Genomic DNA, 17,240 nt, shown 5'->3' on the forward strand with positions numbered 1-17,240 from the left:
CTACAAACACATAATGAACCTTCATGATTAAATGTTTATTATCCCTAATGTACATCCGACAGAGAATGACACACCGCGTTACTACTATGTTGTATGATGCCGCCTTAAGTTTAACTTCACTACAATATTAATGAATAAGACTCATGTTTGTCCTCCTACAGAAACCATATTAAAATATATATATATATATATATATATATATATATATATATATATATATATATATATATATATATATATATATATATATATATATAATTTACCTCCCCAATCTTTTTCCATTTCCACACATTTTTGAAAAAGCTCGAGGGAGCTATTAGGGCAGCACTAAAGAGCCGCGTGCGGCTCTAGAGCCGAGGCTTGCTGACCCCCAGCCAATTCACTGTTGCTCCACAGCTGCCAACTATGCAAGAGGGAGCAAATGACATATTGATAAGGAACTACTTGCACGTTAGGAAATTTAAATACTGAGCCTTATTTGACCCTCTCATTATGGAGGACCAGGAGTAAAATATATATATATATATACACAATTAGATAATTATTAAAATTTTGAACTCCTGGTCCTCCATACCTCACGAATCCGTTCAGAACAGAAAAAAAGACCAAAGTTGAACATATGCACAAGTCTGAGGGGGGAAGTAAAGAGCGTATGCTCACGCCGACACAGTAAGTTTAGACCAGATCATTTTAATTTCAGTTAATTTACTCGTGGTGACATGTTTTGAATGCTAGAGTAAATTGACATTATCATTATTATTTACATTACGTGCTTTGCATTTAAAAAATGGTTGGGAAATATTGTCAGTGTTGATATGCTGTTTTATTTGCCAAAATTACATGGAATTGAATTCCTCTGAATCATTTTTAATTTGATCTTGTTATACTGTATATTATGATTTATGTTTTGGTTTACGGTGTAAAACCTTTTTGAATACTCATCACCAGTTTGTTTCAATTAAATTAAAACAAACAAAAACACGCTAAATAGCGCCACACAAAGGACATCAAAAGACACTGCAACCGTGTCCCTCTCAAATTACATAAATAAAACCAGATAGCACATATAGAGTTAAATGCAAGGAATATGAGTCGACGGCGTTAATCTTGACGGATTAAAAAAATATATATAAATATATATATAGAGAGCAACCATTAACCGGAAGTATGACTCATCATGACGTATATCCGATGCCTTAACACGCCGCCATGCTGCTTTTATTTTCGTACATTTGCGGATTAAAATCAAAGTATTCATGGGTATCTACCCCTTAAAGATCAAGTGACTGTTTTGGATCATTTAAAAAAAATATGGACACTAACTAAATACATATCTATGTCGTTTTATGAATATAATTATGAATCAAGTCAAAAGGAATAAAAACAAATACTTTGGTATTGCCCCCAATAAAACTAATACTGATCAATAATATTGGTATTGCCCCCAATAAAACTAATACTGATCAATAATATTGTATGTCAACAAGCAAAATATATTTATATTCACATTTTTATTCAAGAAAGGGAGTTATTCATCTAAAATGTTTTAAATAATAATTGAAATTGGAAAAATATTTACGACCCACCTTTTTAAAATAGAATATAACAAAATATTTCCTTTGTAATCATTGCCTGCCAAGTCATTTAAGTGTGTGTGTGTGTGTAGGGGGGGGGGGGGGGGGGTCTGTGAATGCCCATGTTTGAATCCCTTTGAAATGTTACTCAAAAGCTGTTTGAAATTCCACAATTTTCCATCTATGATTATTTCCAGGAAGTCCAAATAAAAAAATAACAGGATCGCCATTATAGCAACATGTGTACAACACGTGCGACCCTACAGTACACGTTAAATAATTTTGGTTAATGAATGCCATCTACTTTGCAACATTTATTTCAGTGAGAATGTTTCCAATTCTAAGGGAGGATTAAATAAATTAGATTTTTTTTTTTTTTTTTTTTAAACAATGCTTTTATTGAAAAAGTGAACATAGGCAATAATACACATTACATTTTCCAACTTAACATTGGCAATTCAATAAAGGTTTAATACAGTTGCTGAAAAATATATATATCTCTGAGAAATGAGACAGCATATTTAATAAGTGAACAGATTACTGGGCGGAGAAGAAGGGGCAACTAATGAACACTAAGGATATATACAGTATAACAAACTCCTGCAATCATGTGAACTTGTGCGCCATTTTATTTCACTATTGTCCAATTAACTCATTAGCTGCCAGTGACAGGGATAGACATCCAATTTCTGTCCGCAGCCACTTGATCCAGCTCCTCTGGGAAGATCCTAAGATGTTCCCAGGCCAGCCGGGAGAAATGGTCTCCCCAGCGTGTCTTTTAGATCTTTCAGGCATTAACAAGGCACACTTCCAAAGCAGACACTAATAAGGGTTTGTGTTTTCATCTCGCAAAGACAATTAATTGGGGCTTGAGGGTTCTTCTGTTTGTACAGCTTCCTTCTCTCCTGTCGGTGTCGAGTCGGCCTTCTCATCGATTTCTGGTGAGGTTGGCGACTTCTCGCTCGCCGGAGTCAAGACACCTGGAGACTTGTTTCCCATATGTGTCAACTCCTCTCTCATTGCTATCGACTCCTCTACCCTCGCAGTCGAATCGGGTGGCGGTTCTTCTCCTGACGCAGTCGAGTCAGCCGGCGGTTCCTCTCCTGACGCAGTCGAGTCGGCCGGCGGTTCCTCTCCTGACGCTGTCGAGTCGGCCGGCGGTTCCTCTCCTGACGCTGTCGAGTCGGCCGGCGGTTCCTCTCCTGACGCTGTCGAGTCGGCCGGCGGTTCCTCTCCTGACGCTGTGGAGTCGGCCGGCGGTTCATCTCCTGACGCTGTCGAGTCGGCCGGCGGTTCCTCTCCTGACGCTGTCGAGTCGGCCGGCGGTTCCTCTCCTGACGCTGTCGAGTCGGCCGGCGGTTCCTCTCCTGACGCTGTTGAGTCGGCCGGCGGTTCCTCTCCTGACGCTGTCGAGTCGTCTGGAGACTCCTCTCGCATTGCTGTTGGCTCCTCTCCTGTCGGTGTCGAGTTGGTTGGCAGTTCCTCTCCTGAAGCTGTCGAGTCAGCTGGAGACTCTTCTCGCGTCGCTTTTTGCTCCTTCCCTGTCGGTGTCGAGTCGGCTGCCAGCTCCTCTCCCGTAACTGTTGACTGCTCTGCAGTCACTATCGGCTCTTCTACCATTTGTGTTAAGTCGGCTGCCAGCTTCTCTCCCGTTCCCGCCGAGTCACCTAACTGCTGGGATTCAGTCTTGTGAAGGCCTGTGTCACCATTTCTCTTAGCAACGGGTGTCTGTTGGACTTCTGGATCACTGTCCGAATCAATTAGGATGGGCTCTGTGCATATTTTCTTCACATTGGAGGAGACACTTTGAAGATTTTTGGTCATGTTTGGAATACCAGTCTTGAGTCCTGCACGCCTGCCCTTCGAAGTGCTTTCAACAGAGATGTTCTGAAAGGTTATGTCGTGGTCCACTTTCTTGAGGGCCTCCATGTCAAATCCAAGCAGCACAGAAGGGTTTGATTTCTCACATTGACTTTTGCAATCCTTTTGCATTGTTGCGAAATGTCTACAGATGTCAGCCTTCCATATCCAGAGGCTCGCAGAAAGTTTCTTCTGTTCTTCAGGGGAAGGGTACGGTCTGTGATTGAAGTACGATTTAAGGAAATTTTTTCGAGCCTCAAATGTCTTTTCGTCATTGACTCTAGGATCAATACCAAGCTGTCCAGTACCAGTTCTCCTCAAAGGACCGGATTGGAGCATTGGCCCTGCGCTAAGTTTGATCTTCTTGGAGTACGTGGCCACACGTGTCGGTGGTGGTGGTCTCTTGAGCACATTTAATCCTGATGAGTTAAGTGCCAAGGCTGATTTGGAAGTTTGAATGGACTGCTTTCTTCCTACCGCTCTGCACTGGACGAGATGCAGTGTAATTGTGGAAGCCACCATGTTGCTCGTGTACACGCCCAAGCAGTGGATGCATTTGAATGTCATCTTCTTTTCAACTGGATGCATTGTTTGGAGCACCTGATGTCGCTGCCTTAGGTGAATAGCCAAAGAATTCACCACATCTTCTTTCATAGGGGTGCAACAAAGCGGACAGATGTTCTTGTTAGAGCCATTGAAATCTGTAGGTAACATACTTTCCCGTGCTTGAGCCTGCAATTCTGCAATGGAAGGTGTCACAAGAGGAGCAGTGGACTGGTCTTTGCTCTCAGATTCTTTCATGTTAAAAGTGAGAATATTGAGCTGTACATTTTGTTTGATGGTGAGATCAAAAGTTAGCGGTGCAGAACCAGGCGGTCCAACAAAAACATTAAGGTGAGCCTGGCGCTCATGTTCAAGGAGTTTCTCAACACTATGGAAAGCAGAGTGGCACTGTGGACAAGTGATCCCATGTATTAGCAGGTGGTTAAGCAGTGAATCGCTGGGAAGGTAGCGGTTGCAAAGCAAACACTTGCTGGTAAAGTTGTGGATTTTCATAATATACTTTGCCATTGCCCACACTATTCTAGCTTTGTGTGCACTTTCAAAATGAGCACTGTAGAGGGTCTCGGGAAAGAGCTCATTGCACACTGTGCATATCTTCCATTTCTGTGTATGGGATGTGTTGACACCAGCCGCTTTACTGTCAGCCACATTACTGGGGGGAGCTTTAACATTGGGCTGTTTGGCTTCACCAGAAGACTGACTTTTATAACCAGGGCCAGTGGGCTTTAAGTAGCCAATGACTGGTTGAGCTTTGGAATTGACAGCGAGTGAGGACCCCCCATTGATAATCACGGAAGACTTCTGGGACATTGATGGCAAATTGGAGGCAACAACATTAGCATGTCCAATCATAGCATTTACTTGGGCGCCTATGCGCTCATGGTATTCGATCACATGCTGCACCAGTGACTCATAGGTTTTCGTGGTAAATTTGCAGCGTTTACAAAGAATGCTGTCGCCGTTAAAAGGCGCACCATTTGGAACCATTGATTTGGGAACCATACGCAGATATGGTGCGGCAACCTGCTTAAAATGTTCACGGTAGATGTGCCGTCTCACAGCACTGTACAGACTGTCACGGTAAGTGCATTTCTTGCAAAAGTACAAAGACCTTGATGGACCTACGTTAGGGTTGTTTGGGGCCAGTTGTCTCTGTTTGATTGCATTCATCCGAGAAAGCTTTTGGTCCAATTTGTCTTTGTGGAATACCCTAACATGAATGTCCAACGTTCTCTTGCTTGCAATGAATGTGCAGTACGCACAGTTGAGAAGAGCGCTATCCTGGAACAATTGCTTGTGTGCATGGCGAAAGTGATTCTTGTAACCTTTATAGGTTGCACAAGAAAATCGACAATCCCTGCAGCAATAAGACCTTGATCGATAGTCCTAGATGACAAAAGGAGACGTGTTAAAACTGTTACAAGATATAATCGAAGTTTAGACAGACTCCACCATCAGTTGACAAGACAGCTCCCACAGACATTGCGCCACGCCTTCCTGTTGGGGGCCGACCCAGGCAGAACGTTGAGTTGGCCTTTACTGTGATAAACGCAAACGCACGCTGCGTTCTAACGCTGGATTTAGGTGGAAAGTGGAAACACGACAAAGGTTTAACTGCATACAAGCAGGCAGGAGTGTCTCACGTGATTTGATCGAGGATTCAAGGTAATTATTAAGGGAGTGCCAAAAAAAATCGATTATTAGATGCATCGCGATTCGACACGTGACAATTCGATTACGATTCATAAATGTTCAAAACCGATGATTTTCCCTAATAACTTTATGACAGCCGCTCGTAGTGGAACAAAATTCAAGATGCGTCTGCCGCCCGGACACGTTTAACGGACACACGCACAATGTTATGATAGATGCAGCCGGTTACTGAGCAGAGATTAACTCCTTTTCAAAAGACTGGAAAATAAATTTGTGAATGAGACTGGTAGGGACCCGGCGGTCGCGCTTACGTGTCAAGTTATTTTTTAGAGCGAGAGGGGTAGAGATAGTTCGTTGCTCCTTGTCTTTCAGTTGTCCAGCAGTAGGTTCAAGTTGTGTTGATTGGTAAAAAGTCCCTAATTTTGCTAAGTCCTGTCTCCGTTGATCACAGTTGAGTACACGAACCCTCTTTCATTGTTTAGCCTTTATTGTTGTTATTTTTGAGATGTTACTAGTTAGCGCCGAGCGCTATGCGATTTTGCTAACATGTATTTCCATGTCAAGTTGTGCATTGTTTGGTGGTGTACATGAGTTACTGAAGATGCAGAACGTTAAAAACCAGGCTTAAGTACAGCGGTAACTCTACAAACAAGCGAAATAGTACAGGAATCTGTGAAAACCAAGTATATTGGTTAAAAGAAGTCTTATTTCTAAAGACACTTTGTTTACAGAAAATATGGAATTCACTCCACCAGTGTAAGTTTTATTGTATTGTTGAGAGAAATAAGTAGTGCCTTTAAAACAGCTAATGTTTTTGCACCTTCTTGTGAAAAAGAGTATCTCAAGGTCAGCTGTGTGTGTATGTTTAATTTAAAAAATATAAATAAATTTAAAAAATATATAAAAAAACAGTTTAAGGGCAGCTTTTTGTTGTATGGCCATGTTTCCATCGTTCCTGTTGAATCATTAAAGTGATCCTCTAGTTTTAAGACAAGTAATTCTTAAAAGATACATCTTAGTATGAGTTATAATAATTTGACATTAAATCCCTCTTAATGTTTTCGTTTTAATAAAATTTGTAAAATTATTTTAACTGATTGTTCGCCATGGTTGTTGACGTCGCAGTGCTGTGACGTCACAAATCCCGCTGCCGGACTTCTCTCGACTTCAGCGTGTCATTCATTAGCAACATCTCGTCAGTTCGTCCCTTCCAATTTGAACCAGAGCGGAAAAGTGAAGAGCAGGACAGCACTGTCGGTCGTTCACAAGACGAGCAGCAAAGGCGAAATGCAGAGCAAGAAATACCTGATGAGGCAAGAGTTGGGCTAAATTTCTGGTGTACTTGCGGCAAGTGCATCTCGATGACAACGGAGCGAGAGAGCGTATGTTGTCGAGAACTCAGGTTTTTGTCAGCAGATCTTCAAGGTGAGTTATTACGTCATCAAACTCATTCCAATATAATTGTGTAGATTGTTAGCATCCAGAGCTGTCGTATGCTTTACATACAGTACAGGCCAAAACACATTGGCATTCGTGCCTTTTTATTTTCTTGACCATTGACATTATAAACTCTCACTGAAGGCAATAAAACTATGAATGTGTGGCGAGCTAGGGAAGGATGCGGAGTATCAAACCACGGAGCTAATCCACGTTGTTTTATTGACATTTAGGCTGCAAGAAATAGCAATGTCTGTCTGGCATGCGACCCGCGGAAGGTAACAGTTATTTCCAGCTGTTCCCTTCACAAAGTACCCCCCCCCCCAACCACACAACGTGCCAACATAATTTCCGCCGGTGAATTCTGTTATAACTTGCTACAAATGCACACGTGTGTATTGTGTACTTAGAAAAAAGGTGAAATAACTAAAAACGTGTGATATTCTAGTATCTTCAAAGTAGCCACCCTTTTCTCTGATTACTGTTTGGCACTCTTGCCATTCTCGCGATGAGCTTTCAGAGGGATTCCCCTAAAATGGATTTTGACTTCACATGTATGCCATTCCGGCGATGAGAATTTATTGCTTTATCAATGGGGTTGGGACATTTGTGTTGCATTGAATGAATTGCATTGGACGTGCTTTGATCAGTTTGAGTGGCAGCATCACTCATATTAGCTGAATACTGAACACACACTGCCTGATGAACTGACAGTAGAGGTGAATTATTAGCTTCCTCTGTGACTAGCGGTACGCCCGAAGGTTCGCCTCCCGCTGTAGCGACAGGAGCGGCTTGGGTGCTTAAGAGGGCGGCCAGAGTGTCTCGTCCGTCTCGCTTCATTGCGCGCATTTCACTCGATATCCGAGCAGGCTGAGGCTTCTTGTGCGGGAAAATAGTTGCAACAGCATTTGGTTTTAGTCTGCGCTTATATCTAGCCGCTCCGATGAGATCTTTCATTAGTTGTCATCTACTAAAATCCTCAAACGCGGTAGGAGAAAAATGGCGACAACAAAGCCTTGGTTGTTTGGGAAGATTTGCTTGTCTACAGGCATTTTCCCAAACCTTTCTCCTCTTCTTGTCAACAGGAAATTTGTGGAGACTCGCATCACTCTCCTTGTTTCCATTTGACTCGAAATTGCATCCATAAGCAGCACATCGTGGCATTTTACTTCGCGAGTTAAGCCAGTAATACACAGTTGTTGTACACACGCTACACGATTGGAAAAATATCATCTACGTCATCACTCCGCGCCCGCAGAACATGGCGCCAACTATCGGTCAAAATATGCACTAAATATTATAAAATATTTCCATTGATTTAACATTTTATGTGTTTCTAACGACATATTTTAATACAAGAGAACAATTGTGATTTATTAGAGCCTACATGTCTTTAAAATCGAGGATCACTTTAAGATATTTTAAATGAATAATGGACAAAAATTTGTTTGGCTGCCTTATTAATAAGTAACGTACAATGCATCGATAATCGTGATACTCGTGACAACCGTGATCAACGTCAATATCTGAATCGTAGCACCCTGAATCGTAATCGAATTGAATCGTGGGGTGACTTTGAAACGTTGTGGGGATTTTATTATTTTTTTTAAATCAATGGATAAAATTTGTGTAGCTTTGGCTTGAAATAGTTACGTAAAATGAATGATAACTGCCCGTTTTTTGCTTCTAATAAGGAATGTAGACTGTTTTACGTTTATATCTATAGAAATTCTGCGATTTAAGCATTTATTTACAAGAACTTTCAACTTATGAAGCTCTTTGTTTCGTGACAGCCGCCATGTTGGATTACATAATACCGTAACTTTGGCTTGAAATATTAACGTAAAATGAATGATAACTGCCCATTCTGTTTTGTTTTTTTTTTGTTTTGCTTTTAACCAAGAATCTAGACTGTTTTACATTCATATCTTTAGAAACTCTGTGATTTAAACATTTATTTACAAGAAATTTTTTAATTAAATAGCTCTTTGGCTTTAAGCATTGATTTACAAGAATTTTGAAGTTATAAAGCTCTTTGTTTCATGACGGCCGCCATGTTGGATTACATAATAACGTAACTTCGGCTTGAAATATTTACGTAAAATGAACAATGACTGCCCAAGTTTTTTTGCTTTTAAACAAAAATCTCGACTGTTTTACGTTCATATCTATAAAAATTACGCAATTTAAGCATTTATTTACAAGAATTATATTAGTAATGAAATGCAAATTAAAATGTGACGGCCACCATGTTGGATTTTGTATCTCTACACAATAGCGTTGTTCAATAAATTGTCATTGTATATTGAAAAATGCTAAATTTTCTTGTTTTGAATAGAATTAAACATTTTCTGCATGCTTTCCTCAAGTATTAAGTTTCTGAAATGAAAATTGAGTGATTTGTTAGCTGCTGAAAACTTGCGTCAAAATTGCACTAAATTAAGAACATTTAAGTTGCTATTTCTGACAAAACATGTTAAATACAGTGGTACCTCGATATATGATCGCTTCGACACACGATCTTTTCAACAGCCGACGTAAAATTTGACTCGCCATTTGTATCTACATCTGACGACATGATCAAAATAAGAAGATTTATGACAGCGCAGCAGTTTCTTTGTTTTGCCGGAAGACGTACGCACGGCGGATTTTCTTGTGAGAGAAATCAACACTGGTTCCAAGAAAGTAAGTGCTGGTGGGGAAAAAAGAAAAGGTGACATTTACCATTGAAATGAAGACATAAATGATTCAAAATATGAGCATGGTGTGTGCATCCATGAACTGGGTGGACAATACGGCCGTAGAATGTTAATCTCGACGGTCCTCCTCCGACCTCCGTTCGCAAGTCTTACTAAGTTAAGGTGACAATTCTTATTGCGGTAACATCGCCAAAGAAATCGCCAGCTTCGTCAGGTTTCTAAGCATTCCATCAACTTGTGCAACAAAACACGCCGAGTGTCGGCTGCGGTTGACGCCAGCATCAAAACATTAAAAAAGAGAAAGTAAAATAGAACCGCGTACTCTATCTCACCGTCACGTCAGCCCCGTGGTGCGTTCAGGTACAACAAAAAACGTTCGCCACATTAGAACCCGATTCGTTACATTATTACAGGTATTATTATTACTATTATTCCGATTTTTATTCATAATTTATTTGATTTGCTTTTTGTAACTGCCATTTGCAATAGTAAGAGCAGTATTTTTTAGGGATTTAGTGTAGGTTTTTGGGCTGTGGAACAAATTAAAGGAATTATAATGTATTCTTATTGGGAAAATCCTACTTGACATTTCGACTTACAAACAAGGTCCTCGAACGAATTAACTTCGCATGTATAGGTACCACTGTATTGCTACTGATACTGAAAACATAGGGGATTATCTCTGCATTTGGTGATTTTTGTGCATCTAGTATAAAATCTGAGAATTTTATAGCCTTTTTAAGTTTTGTTATATAAAAAATAATCAGAATTTTATTATGGAACGACTTTGAATTTTTTGATGCCGCTGCTCATGGAGACTCATATATGCCTAAAGGAGGCGCCCGCTTTGGTTTTAGGTCGCTAGTGGCTTTGGTTTTGAAAATACAATGGTACCTCTACATACTAAGTTAATTCGTTCCAGGACCTTGATTGTAAGTCAAAATGGTCGAGCAGGATTTTCCCATAAGAATACATCATAATTCCATTAATTCGTTCCACAGCCTGAAAACCTACACTAAAACCTTAATAAATACTGCTGTTACAATTGCTAATAGCAATTACAAAGAGCAAAACAAAGAAATTCTAAATAAAATCGGAATAATAATAATAATTCCTGTAATAATGTAACGAATTGGGTTCTAATGTGGTGGATGTGTTTTGCGTACTGTACCTGAACGCACCGCGTGGTTGACGTCAAAGTGAGATAGGGGCGTGTAGAGACTTTCGTTTCACTTTTAATGTCCCATTGTTTTTGGCGTATACTGTGGGGGACAGAGGACGTGTTGCGCTGCACAAGTTCTGAAATAAATGATTAAAAACCTGACAAAGTTGGCGACTTCCTTGCCGATGTTACCACAATTATAATTGTCACCTTAACTTATAAGAACTGGCGAATTGAGGACGGAGGAGCACCGTTGAAACAGGAGACATTCTACGGCCATATTGTCTAGCCAGTTCACGGACGCGCACATTTCATTTCAATGATAAGCCTCACCTTTTTCCTTTTATCACTTCCTGCACTAACATTGTTGGAACTAGAGCTGGGAATCTTTGGGCACCTAACAATTCGATTACGATTCAGAGGCTCCGATTCGATTATAAAACGATTATTGATGCACCCCCCTCCTTATTTATTTATTTATTTATTTTTTAAATGTTTTGTACATTAGTTCCAAAATTGTTCAAAAATCCTCTCAGGCTAAACCAAACTACTATTTCAGTATCAAGTTAACATATAACAGTAAACAAATATACAAAAATAACAGTTAATAAAATACTCCAGTCCCCATTCTGTATCAGCAGCTTTAAACTACATTCAATGAAGTTATTGTTGTGAATCAACCGTTACAGTTGTTAAAATTGCTCCCGTTATTCCATAATTTCCCCTCTGTCTACTTTTGACATGTCAAAGTTTTAAAACTGTTTCATCATTTAAAGATAGATTCAAGACAAGATTTTGCAGATTTAGGAGTATTTTAGATAAAAAGTTTATTAGATTCGCTACAACAGAGCCTTCTAGAGAAGTCTACTGCTTTAAGATGGCGGCTGTTTACTAACGCCGGCAAGTCTGTTCAATAATACATGTTCTAACACCGCCGCCGTCTGTCATTTTGCATCTAGTTCTACATATATATGATATCTACTGTATCCGTTTGTTTGTAGCAGCTGTCGGCTGCAGTCAGGTATGATTGTTTTTTTTTATTTTTTATTTTTTTATCTAGCGGCATGAGTTGAAGATGATATTTACTCTCGGTCCGTTCCTCATTGCGTCCGAAAGACAGCACTGACTGTGTTTTACTTCCGCTTTACCCGGTATAATTCAACAATCGGAATTTGAAAGTTTGTGATTCGTTCTCGAATCTTCTACGGCCGAATCGCGAATAATTTACGAATCGGAAATTTCGCACGCCTCTAGTTGGAACCCATGGTGATCTCTCCAAAGAAAATCCACCCTGCGTCTGTCTTGCGGGAAAACAAAGAAACTGCGGCACTGTCATAAATCGTTGTATTTCAAGCATGTCGTCAGATGTAGAAAAAAATGGCGAGTCAAATTTCACGTCGGATGTCGAAAAGATCATGTGTCGAAGCGATCGTATGTCGAGGTACAGCTGTATTTGAATTCCAAGTTTTTTAACATAGAGGCAGTTGGACATCCGGGCATTAATGACGTCTCCAGCCACAACAAAGCGTCGCCATATTGAAATAGGGGCAAAAGACGAGTCACAAGCAGTTGCTCTGTCGTGCATTGTAATACAAACGCGTTGAACTTTCGTCTTATTTGCGGTCTTTCTTCCGTCGGAATGACTAAAAGTTGCTGTGTTGCGGGTTGTCACACAAGGAAGAGTTTGGAGCCGCATTTGAAGTTCTCCATTCTTCCTCGTGAGAAGAAAAGGAGAAACAAATGACTGAAAGCAATTAATCGAGGAACAGTAAAAGAAGCCACATTTTATTACTGGTGAATAAACTTTAATTGATTTTTTTGCCCCAATTAGCTGCTAGGATTCAATAGACTAGGCAGTGGTTATTATTACCGTAACCGGCAACTCGCAAAGCGTTATTTTTCTTTTGCCATGAACTACTCTGATTAGTCAATCGGTATATTATTGGCCTGGTGGGAATTGGTTAGTTTGCCGTGACGTGTTCACGGCTAAATAACGCTTGGAGGCGAATTACCGGTTACGGCAGAAATAATATTGGCCTGGTGGGAATTGGTTATTTTGCCATGACGTGTTCACGGCTAAATAACGCTTGGAGGCAAATTACCGAATTATCACTCCGTATATACTACCAGTTTTCTTAGTTCCACACAGTACATATTCTACGTAATTGATAAAGGTCAATTTACTGGCTGACTTTATGAGGTAGTTGTAGATGTTTCCGAACACCACTGCAGGCTATTCCTTTCGATTGTTCATCCAGCTATCAGCTGCGACTTAGTACAGGCAGATTTGCAAGCCAATACAAGGTAATTTTAAATTGTATCGCCTCCTTGCGTCTGTCGGCAGTGACTCGTGATAATAGTAAGCCATGTTTAAGACGTTTTTATGAAAAAAGACGCAAAACACACCTGAAACATACGAATTTCAGATGTTTGTCTACGGAATGTTTAGCTGTGCGTGCCCCCTTCGCAAAATGGTGAGACGTTGCTAAGCAAGGTGACGTCATCGTGACATCACGCAGACTTCCTCTATAGGCCCCCTACGGATCTGCCCCGAGCCCCGTCAACTGATAGTGAAGTCTATAGTTTCGACAAGAAATATGTTTACCTGTATTTTGGAAAATGCCCGATGCCAGACACAGACATCAGTCAACTCAGTCTCATTAAAAATGCTCTCACCGGGACTGAAGTCTTTGTATTCCTGCACATGAGAAAAAATCTAATAGATTAGACAACAGGAAAGGTAACCCAGCAATTACCCCATTAACATTCAAGATGTAGAAGAAAATAATACACGGTGACTCACATTTACTGCCTCCTTGCAGTACTCCAATCCAATGTCTTCAAGTGCAATTTTCACTTGTTTCCTGGCTTTTCTGAGTTTTGTCAAGTCGTTGACAGGAATTTGATACATTTCTCCTGACGAACACAGTAGTGTCCACATTAAGTCACATACTTCATTTCAGACTCAAGAGTTACACTTCCTAGCAAAAAACATTGTTTCTTATAAAATTCACCATAAGAGCTCGTTGTGCGAATAAAACCTATCCACGAGATGGGCAGTGAGGCCCGACACGATTTTGGGCGGGCAAGCTTTGATAAAGGAGTTTCGAAAAATCTGAATCAGTGTGCCTCTAATTGCGTTACGACCCGTGCCGTCCATTTCTCTGAACAAACTGATAACGTCTATTAAACACGAGAGAGGTTTGTTTTGTCCATTTTGTGCGCCATCGTCCATCTGGTGGCTAACATTAGCTGCTGCGTTAGCTCATCACGGTCCGGTTAGCACTCTTAGCATCACTGCATCCCTTTTGACAATTCTGTGATTGCGTTCTTCGACGTGCATACTTTACTCACCGGCTGATAAACCAGATGGTCCGATAAACTCACTGGATTAATGAGGGGGGAAAAATTGGCGGGCCTGGCGGTACTTCCTCTGTTCAAAAAGCCGGTGCCGACGCAGCTTGGCGGCTAGCTCACAAAAGCTATCTCGCTTGCAGCTAGCTATCACCACCAAGTGTTCAACTGCCTTAATTCAGCAGCTAGTCGACGAACGATGGCACGAGTTTTGAAAAAAAATGAATGCAGGGAATGCAGGCCTGTGGAAGCCGACGTTCCCTGCAATGATTCTGTCAGCACCACCCAGTGCTCAGTGTGGTAAGTGAAAGCCTCTAGCCTGGCTGCGGTAAGGTAACACGCCAAAGTAAGCCAACTCCAGTTCGAATCCAAAATGGCGGTTAGGGGTGAGGGGGACGGAAATCGGAACAGGCAGCCTGTTCCATAGCTAGTGTTGGATTTCAGTCCTAAATTGTTTTATTCTCTGGCATCGATGGCTCTTGTGTATATTCGTACGATGTGTATTCATAAGTACTTACCTCAAGCAATATAGGACAGTGTTCAAAAAGTCTGTACAGAATGTTTTGATTGACTGTTAATGAACCTAAACACAAGTTAGTACAACCCAGGGATTCTCAACTAGTGGGTCGGGAGCCAAAAGTGGGTCGCAGAGGCAATTTGGCTGTGCAGCAATACAGATCCCTTTATGATGGCACGACAAGGTTTGCATAAGGACGGTAGGGACATAACACTACCAACTTTTCAGGGTGTTCAAATTATCCTCACCAACTTTTAAGCAACCTTATTTGCATTATATAATGATTTCAGTTATATAGGTCATTTCGATTGTCTTCCTATATGTTGTAAGGATAGAATTGATCCTACCATTATTAAATCAAATACAATAGTTTCATTATGTTCACTTACACTGACCCCTTTTCACTTGTTGAATGTGCCAGTCCATTTTTCCCCTGAAACGCACTTTTGATTGGCTGATGACTTGAACCCCCGCCCCCTATAGACCCCACTCACCGATGTCACACAAGGACGTGTCGCTGTATCCGCCCACCATATTGTCCGTCATTGTTTATCCGTATTCTCAATGGTTTCAATTTGTCGTGCCATTTATAGTGCAATTCATGGAAGCCCCAGTGCTTTCAGACGCTGTAAACTCATTGGATGCGTTGCATAAAAGGCGTTATGTGGAAAAGCTTCAGTCTATCCATTCGCCAGATCCATATTTGATGCCTAAATCGATATTTTTCGACCCGCTGTCTTCGCTGTCTCTGCCTGACATCTGCTACTCTGATATCTACAACTATCTTGTCCACACAAAATCAGCCTATTCTCACGAAAGTTTGAAAAACTTTAAGAGCAGCATTCTAAGCAACATTACCCCGTGTGACCCTTTACTTCCAATTTTCTAAAATGGCGACAATCAATAAAAAAAAAGTTGACTGCGATGGCCGATGCTTCAAGGATAGGTGGATATTGGACTATTTCTTCAATAAAACACGCAACAACTGTGTCTGCCTCATTTGCAAAGAGACAGTCGCTGTTTTCAAAGAGGTCGAAGTGACGCGATATTACCAAACAAGACACGCTGACATGTACGACAACATTACAGGGAAGATACGCAGCGAGAAATTACAGCAACTTGAAGCTAGTTTAATTTCACAGCAGCAGTATTTCGCAAGAGCCCGAGTGTCGAAAGAGAACGCCACAAAGACGAGATTGTTGAAATTATGAATTAAAAAAAATAAATAAATAAAGCAAATGTGACACACAGAAGGGCTTGCTAAAATTTGTTTAAATATATTGTTCTATGTAAATCAGCCCAGGTAGCCTCTGCATTTTTACCACACCAAATCTGGCCCCCTTTGCAAAAGGTTTGGACACACCTGTTTAACTGATGATCCGTAGACGAGGCCAGCTTCTTTCACTTGGTACCAGCTAAATATTATTCCAAAAATAATGATGGTGGAAGAAATAAGCATCTTGAGTTTGAAACTGTATGTTGTCGGCGATTAGCCTCGCAATGATCTTAATTGTGGTTGTCAGCCCAAAACCCTCTAAATATATATTAAATGCATCTTACCAGATATAAAATGACTACTACATAATCTGTGATCGTTTGGTGCCCAGTTTTCTCATCGAATTGCAGCAGTCCATCTTGCTCTCCCCTCCGGGTCTCTCGGAATACGGTAGAACTTCAAGTCTCTCCGTCTATCTTCTCTGTTACTGCAACCAACCGCCACACACGCCTTCACTATTTTGATTATTAATGTTAACGAGCAGAAAAACACGCCATAATAGGAGGAATTTACGTAGCGGTAATGCGTAAACACGACGAGCTGACGGACAATATGGCGCGGAGGTGTGTGAGTGGGGTCTATACACACACACACGAACACACACATACACGCATTCACAGCCCGACAGAAATACAACATGCCTCCTCCCCCGCCCCCTTCAAAGACGAGGGATATTAGAAGTTTTTTTTTTACGCCAGCAGCAGCCACTGGTAGTAATGTAAAAAGACATCAATGTTGTGGAGGTGGGGAACACTCCACTAATTTTGGTACTGCTACAGTGCTTCAAGTCAAATTTACTCACGGACATTTCTTGAAATAAGAAAAACAGCTAGCTGAAAATAAGCTTAACAGACTTATTTTAAGCTAAAAGTTTGTATATTTAATCTTAAAAGAAAAACTTGTTTGTCAGAAATGGTCTTAACTCAACAATATTGTTCAAAACATTATTTGAAAATGTTTTCTTGATTTAGGTGAAATATGACCAACTTTTAGATGTATGGGCTCAATACGAACAAATAGTAATATTTACTTAAAGTACCGTAATTTCCGAACTACAAGCCGCTACTTTTTTCCCTCATTTTGGATCCTGCGGCCAATTTGTGCATTTTTGTGACGGCCGCCCGGGGCGCTCGAGCATGGAATG

The 17,240-nt window shown here is 40.7% G+C and overlaps 1 protein-coding gene across 1 annotated transcript; it reads right to left on the reverse strand.

The window, feature by feature from the left end:
* Positions 1-1,386: 1,386 nt before the first annotated feature.
* Positions 1,387-14,693, reverse strand: adnpa (activity-dependent neuroprotector homeobox a). Its single transcript, XM_057846861.1, has 4 exons — positions 14,304-14,693; positions 13,753-13,865; positions 13,555-13,647; positions 1,387-5,384 (listed from the first exon to the last, which is right to left on the reverse strand). Exons 2-4 carry the CDS (start codon positions 13,858-13,860, stop codon positions 2,433-2,435), a joined length of 3,153 nt encoding a protein of 1,050 aa, XP_057702844.1. The 5' UTR covers positions 13,861-13,865; positions 14,304-14,693; the 3' UTR covers positions 1,387-2,432.
* Between the last annotated feature and the right edge of the window lie 2,547 nt (positions 14,694-17,240).

The sequence above is a fragment of the Corythoichthys intestinalis genome, chromosome 9 (genome assembly GCF_030265065.1).
Source record: "Corythoichthys intestinalis isolate RoL2023-P3 chromosome 9, ASM3026506v1, whole genome shotgun sequence".
NCBI classification, from domain to species: Eukaryota; Metazoa; Chordata; class Actinopteri; order Syngnathiformes; family Syngnathidae; genus Corythoichthys; species Corythoichthys intestinalis.

What these genes read in the sequence shown, in the direction of transcription:
- adnpa (XM_057846861.1), bottom strand. Translation starts at nt 13,860, where the DNA reads ATGTATCAAATTCCTGTCAACGACTTGACAAAACTCAGAAAAGCCAGG. An exon ending in ACTGCAAGGAGGCAGTAAAT is followed by an intron (nt 13,648 to 13,752) that starts GTGAGTCACCGT and finishes TCTCATGTGCAG; the next exon opens with GAATACAAAGACTTCAGTCC. An exon ending in GGGCATTTTCCAAAATACAG is followed by an intron (nt 5,385 to 13,554) that starts GTAAACATATTT and finishes TTTGTCATCTAG; the next exon opens with GACTATCGATCAAGGTCTTA.